General features: G+C 44.5%; 1 protein-coding gene across 3 annotated transcripts in view; it reads right to left on the minus strand.

Moving 5' to 3' along the window:
• Window positions 1-5290: 5290 nt before the first annotated feature.
• The window catches only part of PATL1 (PAT1 homolog 1, processing body mRNA decay factor), a 36172-nt gene continuing 28934 nt past the window's right edge, over window positions 5291-12528 (minus strand). For all 3 annotated transcript variants that reach the window (XM_061609709.1, XM_061609710.1, XM_061609711.1), the window contains exons 18-19: window positions 7816-7965; window positions 5291-6468 (exon numbers count right to left, since the gene is read on the minus strand). In XM_061609709.1, the coding sequence (XP_061465693.1) occupies window positions 6447-6468; window positions 7816-7965 (172 nt within the window). In that variant the 3' untranslated portion in view covers window positions 5291-6446. The remainder of the gene's footprint in view (window positions 6469-7815; window positions 7966-12528) is intronic.

The raw sequence follows: 12528 nt of genomic DNA on the forward strand, positions 1-12528 counted from the left end.
GTTGTAAACAGTAGGTTATCTAAAGATCTGCTTTGGGATCTGTGCTTTTATTTATTTATATTATTATTTATTAATTAAACTTATATACCGCCCGACTAGCAATAGCTCTCTGGGCAGTGTACATCAGTCTATTTCAGTCTATTCACAAATGATCTGGAGTTAGAGGAGAGCAGTGACATATCAACAAACTTAGCTGAAATCAAATTAAGGGTGGAAAACAAAAAAGGGATTGTGAAGTGCTCCAAAGGGATCTCTCCAAAGTGGGTAAATGGGTATTAAAATGGAAAATGCAATTGGGTCTAAGCTGGCAGTGACTGAGCAGGGAAGGATCTTTGAATCATGGTGAACAGTTTGATGAAAATGTTGACCCAGGATATGACTGCTACAAAAAAGGCAAATTTTATGTTAGGAATCATTAGGAAAAGAATGAAAACCAAAACTGACAATATCTTTAAACAAACCTATTGTGTGTTCACAGTTGGAATAATGTGAACAGTTCTGATTACAATTTCCTGACAGAGCTGGAAAAGGGCAATGTGATGTTCCTATATTAATGTATATATGGTAAGTGTTGGTTGTTTAGAAGATACATGGTAAGTGGAGTGAAAGAGGAGGGGGAGTGAATGGGCAGTAGAATGCTAGATGATTGGCTGAGTGTTTAAAATGGCTGGACGTATAAAAGGAAGAGTGAGAGTGGAATCTGGGGGGAGAAGAGAAAGAGTGGGTTGTTTGGTGGGTTTGAGAGAGTGGTTTGTCAGGAGAGCGTGGAGAAGGAGGGGGGTGAAGTTCGGATTAGTATTGAGTAAAACCATATGCTTATGTGCCTTAAGAAGAAATCTTGTTAATCTTGTTAGCTTTGTTATCTTTAATAAATACTTAATTTGGTTTACCAAAGGCCTGATCCTTGGCTGGGGTTTCACAGACCAGAAGGGAGGGTAAGGTAATGACCAAGGCTGAAGGGGAACTGTAACAAATGGTGGCAGCGGTGAAGAGAATAACAATACCAGTATTCAGAGTCTCTGGGAATACTAGTATTAGGACGTGACTGGTGGTTGCCTAGCAGGGGGATCTGTTGAGATCTGTGCTAGAGTGGGGAGAGAAACAATAAAAAAGGACAGTCCGGACTGGTGGAGTCCCTGGTGGTGCCTAGTGACAGGCAGTAGCCACGCGCAGGTAGGAACCTGACAGGGAGAGCCAGGGAAGGGCGTCACAGGCAACCAAAATGGTCAAGGGCCTGAAGCAATTTCCCTATGAGAAAAGATGACAACATAGTACTAGAACTATAATCCAGTGATGCTGAAAGGTAGGAGATTCAGGAGGAACAAAAGAAAGTACTTCTTCACAAAGCACATCATTCTATCAAATTCACTACCACAAGATAGATAGTGGCTGTAATTTTGGATGGCTTTAAAAGGGGATCAGACAAATTTGGGGACAAGGCTACCAGTGGCTGCAAACCTTGAAGGCTATGTACTATCTCCAAGATTAGAGGCAGTATGCCCAAGAATACTAGTTGCTGGGAATCACAAGTGGGGGGAGTGGTCTCATGTTCATGTCTGGCTTGCAAGCTTCCCATAGGCTGGTTCCCATCTTGTCCATTGAGAGAACAAAATGCTGAACTAGGGGTGCTTGCAGTTGGGAATGCGTGAAAGCTAATGTATCCAAGGCACACCGAGAAAAATCAAACCTTTATGACCTGTTTGATACAGGGCACCTGTCTGGAAATACCCTAAATTAGTGTTTAGTTACATGCAGCACATGTTCTGGAGCGTACACAGACTTCAATGGAGCTTATAGGAAGTGTTAGTTTTCCAGGGTTTCTGAGACTTTGGAGCAAGGGCCTCATATTCATCACAGATAATCTTTGTACAGGATGCAACTGTTAAATGAACAGCTCCTACGGAGGAAGAAGCTGCTCCAGAAATAGTGCATATTTGAATAAAGTAAATTTTTCTAAAGGTAAATAAATATACTGGAAGGGTAAATATTTATTTGAGGATTGGTTCTTATACAGGAGGCATTTGTTTGCAGATGGAAAGTGAGCAGTTTGTTCCTAATCCTTTACTAGCTTACTGTCTGTATTGGAAACTAGATTCCACATCTGTGCAGATAGGAATTAAATGTTAAAATTTTAAAAAAAGTTGCTTGGGAGTTGAGAAACGTAAGACCCAATCCTCTGTTGAAGAGCTTCTGGTTAAGGGGCTATAAGATTCAACAGATCCCGTGCTACACTGGCAGTACATCAGATATGCCACTGACATGGCAGATGTGCCAGTGGGCTCAGGACGACACACCAGTGTAACACTGCAGGTGGAGCTCTTCCACTGGCAAAGCCAGTGGGAGTTGTAGGTGGGATAAGGGGTGATAGAGGAGCACACTGATGCTCCATTACTTTTGCCTGGCTGGAATGTGTCCTGGAACTGTGATAATGACTCTTGCTTGGAGAGCTTTACCAGTACAGAGGTGTCGCATCTGTTGGTCTACACATTTTTGGCTCTGGCCCCGCTCACCATTGACATGTGCCTCCTAGAGGGAGGCTCATGAGGGAAAACAGCCCTCTGGCCTCGCATAAGACATTTCTTTCCTACTGACACCAATGAGAACAAAATAATTTTGAGAAGGGCTATCCTTGCATTGGCAGCCACCTTGTCTACATTGCCACAACAGAACACAGGATATGTTATTACACAGCAGCCAGTCACAGCACACCACAACCATATAACCCCCCCACAGGGCACCCCTAGCTCAGATGATGAGAGCACACACCATGGGGCTATATCTTTCTGGCTCTATGGCATGTAATTAGAGCACCCAAAGGACAACCTTGGTGATGGAAAACTGGGAGAAAGAGTATTTTGCACACAAAGCAAGCACTTGGCACCAAACAGCTGGCCTCACAACACACTGGGAAACTCAAGTACATGGCAAATGTTTCTCTACCTGGAACTCTAACAGGTACTTTGCCTCAGGACTCCAGAGGCACAGACCCAATTCCACTCCATTCCCAAGAATAGGAGTGCTAGGATCATTGCATATAAGCAAGCAAGGAAAGGCAGGGGAAGCATCATAGAAGGTACTGACTTCTGTGACTGGTTCTTCTGTAACTTTGCAACATGTGGATTCTGTATCTTGTCCAAGTGTTAAAGCAGCGCTCTTCCCCCACAAGAGTGTGGAACAGTGCCTCCCCCACAGGGGAGGCTCTCATCCCCACATACAGGTAAGCCACTTTGCTGCCAAAAACTAGTGTCCTAGCACAGGGCAGAGCACCCCACACAGATGAAAGCAAGAAAAGGAACACACTTGCTGCAATGTATAATTGCTATGATGGTCCCCAGTGTCTTCTCTCAGCCACCCCCTTTGCTGTATGTGAAAACTGGGCTCCTGCTGGGAAGGGTGGGATATAAATCAAATAATAAAAATAAACTGGTTGTTCTTTGCCTCAGCTGTATTACACTCTTCCCTACAAACGGGGGAACAGCACTTCTCACACAGCTATGCCACCTCCACCAATGGCATCCTGGGCATTGCTGCATATCAGGCACATCTGGACTGCCATTTTCACAACAGCCATCACTCTCAGCAAGGGCTCACCCAGCAGTAGTGGGCACATCGCCAGTAGCCCTGGCCTGAGACTGCTGCTTAGATCTGTTTGGGGTACATGGCTGGGCTCCCTCCATTCACATGTGGACGTTGTTACCAGTAATATGCTGAGATGGTAAGCAAAGTTTCAAAACACACAGGGTGGGTGCGGTCTGTCTCTAGTTTTTATGCTGTTTTTGTATTTTCTGTTGTGTGTTTTTCCCTCATAGGTTGAGCCCACTTTGGAAAAGCAGTCCTGCTACCAATGTAGCAGCAGTGTATCCCCAATTCCAGCTTAATGGGAATATAGGATTGCTCTGCCTGTGACACTAAAGTACAAAGACCTACAGACCAAGGAGAAAGCCGAAAAAGATACTGAAGAAAGGGAACTCATAGCATCAGCTTCCGAAGAGACTACCAAAGCCACAAGAGGGGAGAAAAAAGTCTCTGGTTTATTCTTGCATTATATATGTATAGTGTGTTTTATTTAAATATTTTAAATTATCATCTCAAGTGCGCATAGAAAGGCAACATATAAATGCAGTAACAACCAATAATTGTTCTACTGAATTTTTCTTACTGCTTTGTTGCCCTGCCACCTAATTGCTTTAGCAACTGAACATTTTTAAGTAACTCTGGTACAGATTTCTTACAAGAAAGAAAAACCGTTTTAAACCTAAGCTTGTTAATCTTAAAAGCCAAACCACATTTGGACATTGCCATATGAGCTGACTGACACTATGTGCTGCTATCGGTGTCAAATGAATTGCACTGCTGTGACAATCCTCGGAAATGTGGCCCAGAAAGCAGACAACTATTTCTGCAGCACCCCTTTAGCATTGCAGAAAAGGTTTTATTTCCCTCAAGCTTAGGGAGATGCTGTCCCTCATAGAGATATGGCAGGATCTTAATCCTAACCTAGCAACATTAGATTTAGAAGCAACTCAGCACAGTTCCAGAAATGTACAGCTGGATAGCTAGCCTGTGTTCTTGGCATCGTTTTTAAATAGAAAAACAGTTGTTTAACATTCTGGGCAGGGCTCTACAACAAGCTAACACTCTCTGTACATAAGAGCAGTAGGTAGAGGTAGACCTTAGCCTAATTTCGTGCAGCTGGTGAAGGGAAAATTTGACGGCAAAGAGAAGAGGGTGGTACAGAAAGAAAAAGGTATCTGGCCCACCCTAGCTCTCAATAGATTTCCCCCGACAGGAATGTGGGAAAAGGTTCCCAAGCCCTGTGGGAGAAGGAAGGATAGGGGTACCACCTGTGCTCAGAAGTTAGAATTTGTTCAAGAATATACCTCTTCCAGAAATCGTTATATAGGCAGCTGTGTCTGGGTACAAACAAGTATAGTGGGGTGGCAATAAAACTTCAAAATGCAACCCCGACAGCTGTGTTTGCAGTTAGAACATTCCAAATTCCTGACACAAGGTGTGTTCTAATCCCTGCCGCCAAGCTGTTCCATAACTAAAGGAAGAGAACTGAAGCCAGGGTAATTCCATCTGAGCCAGAGTACTCAACTTAATAATTGATTCATGCAACATGTTTTTTAGTAGGGCTTCATTCACGCTTTACTAGTAACTTAAGACTTTTCAAGCATCATCAGGCTCATACTGAAACTTCTGCTGAATGACAAGCACTGTATGAGACAGTCCCAGTTTATAGAAAAGCAAATTCCAGACACAGAACACTATGCACACTCCCCACAAGTATAGAATTTTTTTTATTTACAATACCCTATAAAAATGTAAATTTAGAAATTTTCATTAATCATAACCAAACCAAAAAGTAAAGCACAATAATAATAATGATGGACCACTTGATCATGTGTACTGAAAAGAGAAAGGGTAGAGGAAAAGGATTAAGAAAGGTTGAAGGAGTAGGAAAAAGGAAAGTAAGTTAGAAATTTAGGAGAAGAGGGGGTGACAGGGAGATGGAAGGAAGAATACTGTGGAGAGGCAGCCGGTTAGTAACAGGCGCTTTACTGGTTGTAGAGAATACCTACATGTGCAAATTGTTTTTAAAAGCGAAGTAAAAATTTTAAAACCTCACCACATTCCAAAAAAAAAAAGAAAAAAACAGCAGGACCTAGCAGTGTATGATACTGAAATTCACTAAGATTAATCTGCTCCAGGGAAATTAATTCCTGGTACCTTATTGGTTAGTCTACAGGGGATCTTGTTGGCCAGCTGGAGCATGAAGCAAGGTATAAGTCAGAGACAAAAAGCTCAGGTAGAAAGTTGAGTCTCAGGAAGACTAGACAAATGTGCAAAGATGACATTGCTTCATCACAAGGTTCAGAAAGGGGATCATTTAGTAGGAAAGGGTGACGCCATATTGAAGCATCTGGTACTGGAGGGAGGCACAGAGTCACCAGTGGGCCAATTAGAGGAAATCCTCAACATTTAAAAACACTTCCAACATAAAGGAGAGACAAAAGCACCTGGTCTCTCCATTTCCACAGTAAAAGGGGACTATTCTCTCCCCCAGCCCCAAAGCCCAGTGTTCATAGCGGCATGAGCAGGAAGGTGGAACTACTTTTCCTACTAGTCCATCAGTAGTGTGCTGAGCAGAAAGGGGTCTGTGTAGGGTGAAAAAGCCATTGTGAAAGTGCTGAAGGAAGGGAGGGCCCTTGGATGATTCAATGCAGCAAGGACATGCAGAACTGCAAACTAGCAATGAGGGATGGAGAAGATAAGCACATCCCCAGCCAAGCTCAGAGCAAGAGAGCAATCTTCTGTGCTGGACTAGAGACACAATCCCACAAGGATTTATTCTGAGAAGGCACTGCCTCCTCTTCACCCACTAAAATACTCTGGAGGTGGCAGCAATGATGGAGACCAGTGTGGCAGCATTCTGAGGCCTTCTATCGTATTCCTTGAATCAACCTGAAATGGCAGAAGGCAATAAGAAGAGTTGTCAGATTGGCTGGAGTCATGCTAGCTAGAGAAGGCACAGAGCCCTTTCTTCAGCTCAAGGATTTTATAAATCTTTCCGTTAAAAAAAAAACCCCATTTGATTTGTACATGTTAAAAATTATGTTTACTGTATGTAACAGAAAAAAGGGATGTTTTAAACCCATCCTTCACATCAGCTCCCTGCCAGAGAATTGTTTTGTTTATTTATATAGTGTTATCCGGGTAAAAGGTAATGTACCTTCTGCCCCAAAGAACTTACAATATAAAGCTGAGAGAGGTGCAGGTTAAAATGAGAGGCAAGGTAACAAAGAACGTGAGCAGATTTGGTTACACATACCTAAGCCTTGTTGCAGTTATGGACAAAGAGCAAAGGGTTAGACCAGAGGTGAGAAGCCTACAGGCCAGACTTGGCTTACCAGACCTCCCCATTTGGCCTACAAGGTAGTTTTGGGGAAGCCATGTCCACCTAACCTACACCCAATGTCATACAAGATGTCAAGTGTAAGCCAGGTAAGTCTGGGGCTTTGAAGAAACAATTGGGAGCCCACTTTAAACTCCCAACTGTTCCTCTGCTGGAGCAAGATATGCTCCTAACCACCCATCGTCTGTATACCTTGTTCAAGGAGCAGGAAATAGTTTCCATTCAATGGAAACCCCCTGCCCCTCCCAATACTGCTCTTTGAAGCTTGCCTGCACAGCTCTTTTCCACTTCCAACATCAGGGATGGAAAAGAGAAGTGCAGGGAGACTTGCAAAGGGCAAGACATTTTGACAGGTGAGCAGGACAACCCACCTGGCAATCAGGTCATAACGACAGCATGTGACTGACAGGTGGATTGTCCTGCCCACCCGTCAAAAGTTGGCTGGTGGGGCTAAAAAGGCTCCCCCCCCCCCAGGTTAGACCAAAAGATACCTCAGATGAGTGTTTCATCCAATTTCAGTTTTGTATCCACATAAAAGGGCAGGGGAACCTGTGGTCCTCCAGATGCTGCTGGAATACAACTCTTATGATTCCCAACTATTGGTTATGTTGACTGGGGCTGACGGGCAGTGGAGTCCAAGAACACCTGGAGAATCATAGGTTCCCCACCCCTGCCATGCAGCATCTTCAAAAACCTTAATATCACAAAAAACATTTCATACATTTGGTGAACCCACACTGAATTCTCTTTCCAGCCAAACCTTTTTAGTACACTATCCCAATGACAAGCTTCTACCACTGTACAATTATTGTGGGTGTGAGAATTAGATTTTGCTTTCCCTTCTCTGTTTCCAATCCTTGTTTCTATTAATGTATGGATAGTATGACAATACTTACTGCAACTTTGTCTCTAGCACATTTAACTTCTGCTGATCAACATAGCGAGAGAAGAGAGATAGGAGATTAGAAGGGGTAGACACTGGCTTGGCCAAGGCTGCCTGAGGGATACGGAGAAGCTCTCTGGTTGCCATGAACATCAGCTCTGTCCTGCCAAAGACAAGATAGCAGCAAGGGCAATAAGAATGTGGTTTGTGTACAGTTTGGTGCAGGGCACAGAAGTGGGAGTATGTCAAGAAAGGAGCTCCACTAAGTTTTACTATCTACCATATCACAAGACTTAATTTACAACCTGCTCTGGAACTGCATTTGCAATGAACAGCAGATAAAAGATTTTTCTTTTTTTAAAGTAAGTAATAAAATATAGGATTTCCTACTGGGAGATCAAGACAAACAAATTACCACATTTTTACAGGTATTTAGGAAACAAGGGTGGCCACTGTATACCTTGACTTCAAAAAAAACATACACCCCAACCAACCAATCAACCAAAAAGCCCACAAAAACAGCAAGTTTGATAGTGTACTGCATGGAACTCTTTTAAAGTGAATTTGATCGATCTGACAGGAGGCACTGCCCTTAGAACACTACTCTTCGGATGCAGCTTAAATTTGATGACAACCGATTGGTGAGGGGAGGGGAACATGAGGCCATTTCTGGAAAAAGGTCTTTCCTTAGACATCCCATTTGACACTTAAGGAGACTGAAAGGGGAAAAAGGAATACGGTGATCCAAGTTTACTGAAAAGACCTAAGCATACATCAAGAGCTACAATTACAACCAAGAAGTAACCATGACAGCTTAAGTGGCCACTAAAAAAAGCCATGATCAGTTACTGATCTTTTGCAAGGATGGGGTGAGTGGTGGTGGAGAGAAGAGGAGAAAGGTCTTGGAACTACCAATGTGGGTATTCATAAGTGGTTGAAGTGCTGGACTTTCAAGACAAGATGTTGCAGCAAGAGGCATCTTCAGGTGAGCTACCACTGTCTGCCTCCCTCTGCTCCTCCCAGCATTTTTGAGATAGAAATGCTCTTTCCCCTTTGGCTTCTTCTGGAGGAAGGCCGGTTCATAAATGTAATAAATTTCCTCTGCTGGGATGAAGAGAACAACAGGTCCAAGGACCCTCGGTCCTTAAGTTGTAAAGCGAGAGATTGCCAGAGCTTAAGCTTGCTGCAGTAATACCCTATGACACAGAAGTCTCATGCCCTACTCCCAGGTGTGGTATATGACAAGTTCTTGAGCGCATGGTCAGACAGATGTTCTCTTCTCTAGCCAAACTTCAACCACAGAACCTACTTTGAGAGGTGGGAGCATTTGAGTATATGCCGAGTGCTTTTCCCACACCAAGCAAAAACAACCAGAGTCTATGTGAGAGGAGGTGGCAGAGTGTCCAGGTGTGAGGCCATAGTTTTCAAATCAGTGCCATGGCTCTGACATTGACTCTTAACAAATTAATCACTGCAATTATTGTATTGACTGGGAAACTTAAGGTTGCTTCTAACATTAAGTTTACATGAAATTCTACATTGTAGGGAAATTATCCAAGTGTGAAACACACATCTTGATATTTATTTATTTATTTATTATATTTATATACCGCCCCATAGCTGAAGCTCTCTGGGCAGTTTACAGTAACTAAAAACATTAAAAACAAATACACAAATTTAAAACACATCTTCTAAAACTAATTTAAAATACAATTTAAAAAAATTAAAACAATTTAGAAACACATGTTAAAATGCCTGGGAGAAGAGGAAAGTCTTGACCTGGCGCCGAAAAGATAACAGTGTTGGTGCTAGGCGCACCTCGTCAGGGAAATCATTCCATAATTGGGGGGCCACCACTGAGAAGGCCCTCTCCCTTGTTGCCAGCCTCCCACCTTCCCTCGGAGTAGGCACCCGGAGGAGGGCCTTAGATGTTGAGCGTAGTGTATGGGTGCGTTTGTATCGGGAGAGCTGTTCCATCAGGTATTATGGTCCCAAGCTGTGTAAGGCTTTATAGGTTAAAACCAGCACCTTGAATCGAGCTCGAAAACATACAGGCAGCCAATGCAAGCAAGCCAGAATTGGTTTTATATGTTCGGACCGTCTGGTCCCTGTTACCAATGTGGCCGCTGCATTTTGCACAAGCTGCAGTTTCTGAATCGTCTTCAAAGGCAGCCCCACATAGAGTGCATTGCAGTAATCTAACTTGGAGATTACCAGAGCATGGACCACTGAAGCCAGGTTATCCCTGTCCAGATAGGGGCGTAGTTGGGCCACCAACCGAAGTTGGTAGAAGGCACTCCATGCCACTGAGGCTACCTGAGCCTCAAGTGACAGAGATGGTTCTAGGGGAACCCCCAAGCTACGAACCTGCTCCTTCAGGGGCAGTGCAACCCCATCCAGTATAGGTTGGACATCCACCATCCAGTCAGAAGAACCACCCACTAGTAGCATCTCAGTCTTGTCTGGATTGAGCCCCAGTTTATTAGCCCTCATCCAGTCCATAATAAATAAATAAATAAATTGTCGCAGCCAGGCACTGGTTCAGCACATTGACAGCCTCACCTGAAGAAGATGAAAAGGAGAAATAGAGCTGCGTGTCATCAGCATACTGATGGCAACGCACTCCAAAGCTCCGGATGACCGCACCCAACGGTTTCATGTAGATGTTGAACAGCATGGGGGACAGAACTGACCCCTGCGGAACCCCATACTGGAGAGTCCAGGGTGCCGAGCAATGTTCCCCAAGCACCACTTTCTGGAGGCGACCTGCCACGTAGGAGCGGAACCACTGCAATGCAGTCCCTCCCACTCCCAACTCAGCCAGTCTTCCCAGAAGGATACCATGGTTGATGGTATCGAAAGCCACTGAGATATCAAGAAGAATCAACAGAGTCACACTCCCCCTGTCTCTCTCCCGACAAAGGTCATTATACAGGGCGACCAAGGCTGTTTCCATGCCAAAACCAGGCCTGAAACCTGGCTGAAATGGATCCAGATAATTGGTCTCATCCAAGAGTGTCTGGAGATGGCCCACCACCACCCGTTCAAGGACCTTGCCCAGAAATGGAACATTTGCTACCGGCCTATAGTTATTAAGATTTTCTGGGTCCAAGGAGGGCCTCTTCAGGAGTGGTCTCACTACTGCCTCTTTCAGGCAGCCAGGGACCACCCCCTCTCGCAGAGAGGCATTAATCACTTCCCTGGCCCAGCCGGCTGTTCCATCCCTGCTAGCTTTTATTAGCCAACAAGGGTAAGGATCCAGCACAGAAGTGGTTGCACGAACCTGTCCAAGCACCTTGTCAATGTCCTCAAGCTGTACCAACTGAAACTCATCCAAGAAATCGGGACAAGGATGTGCTCTGGATACCTCGCTTGATTCACCTGTTATAACACTGGAGTCGTCCTGGCGGATGCTAAAGATTTTATCCTGGAAGTGCCTAGCAAATTCATTACAGCGGGCCTCAGATGGTTCTACCATGTCCCTGGGGCCAGAGTGTAATAGCCTCTGGACAATTCTGAAGAGCTCTGCTGGGCGGCAGAGTGATGATTTGACAGTGGCAGCAAAATATTGTTTTTTTTGCTGCCCTCACTGCCCCTAAATACAGCTTACCATAGGCATTTACCAATGTCTAATTGAATCCACTAGGAGTTTGTCTCCATCTGCGCTCAAGCCGTCTCCTATATTGTTTCATCGCTCTCAGCTCTAGGGTATACCATGGAGCCGTACGAGCTCTACACAGGAGAGGGCGCTCAGGAGCAATCATGTCAACCACCCGGGTCATTTCTGTATTCCACAGTTCAACCAGGGTTTCGATGGGAGCGCCAGCCCTATCAGCTGGAAAACTCCCCAGGGCCCTTTGGAAACCATCCGGATCCATTAGTTATTTTGACACTACCCAGAAACAAATCTATATGCTCTGGAAACATCTACTTTGGATTACTGCAGTGGTTTAGGTCAGACTGCCTTTGAAGATAGTTTGAAAATTAGAAATTGTACAAGACATTGCAGCTGGGAACATATCTTGCCATTTTGAGAAGAACTTCACTGGCTGCCAGTGTATTTTCCAGGCACCGTTCAAAATGCTTAAGGCTAAACCAAAGTGCCCTCCCTCCTTAAATGTATTACCTGCAAAGCAGGCAATGAATCTGGTGGGAGGTGACTGCATCCCAGAACCTCTTGGTGACTGTAATCAGCAGCCACAATTTCCCTGCCCAAAATGGCCTGAAAACAATGCTGTATCATGATGACGTGTTATTATGAAGGGGTGTATGGATGTTATTTCTTTCCAGAAGCCTCCCCACCCCAATGATGCTACACTGGGCTGTAACCAATGCTGCAGCTCCACTCATGCAGTGTAACTTATCTTCTGCTCCTGTCCCTTACTGGCTCTTGCACACCTCAAAACCAGCTACAGAAGGCTGATACCTTCTGGTACCCCCAGATTTTGAGGCACGCAGAGGAGGAGAGGAGGTGGAAGTCTTGTTGCATGAGGGGAACTCCACTTGTGCACCATTGGATTAAAGCAATTGTTCTTGGGGTATATGGCAGCCGCACAAGAGAGTTCAAGTAAAGAAAAACAAGCAAGAAACTGCCATGGCAATGGAATAAGCAGCCCCCGACCCTTGGGGGCAAATTTCATTTGTCTTCCATTCTTCCTCCTTCCCAAACTGAGAGCCAAAAGTTCACTTGATCTTTCCGGTCAAGACTGATGAGCTTGCAACGTGG

The sequence above is a fragment of the Rhineura floridana genome, chromosome 2 (genome assembly GCF_030035675.1).
Source record: "Rhineura floridana isolate rRhiFlo1 chromosome 2, rRhiFlo1.hap2, whole genome shotgun sequence".
Lineage (NCBI taxonomy): Eukaryota > Metazoa > Chordata > Lepidosauria > Squamata > Rhineuridae > Rhineura > Rhineura floridana.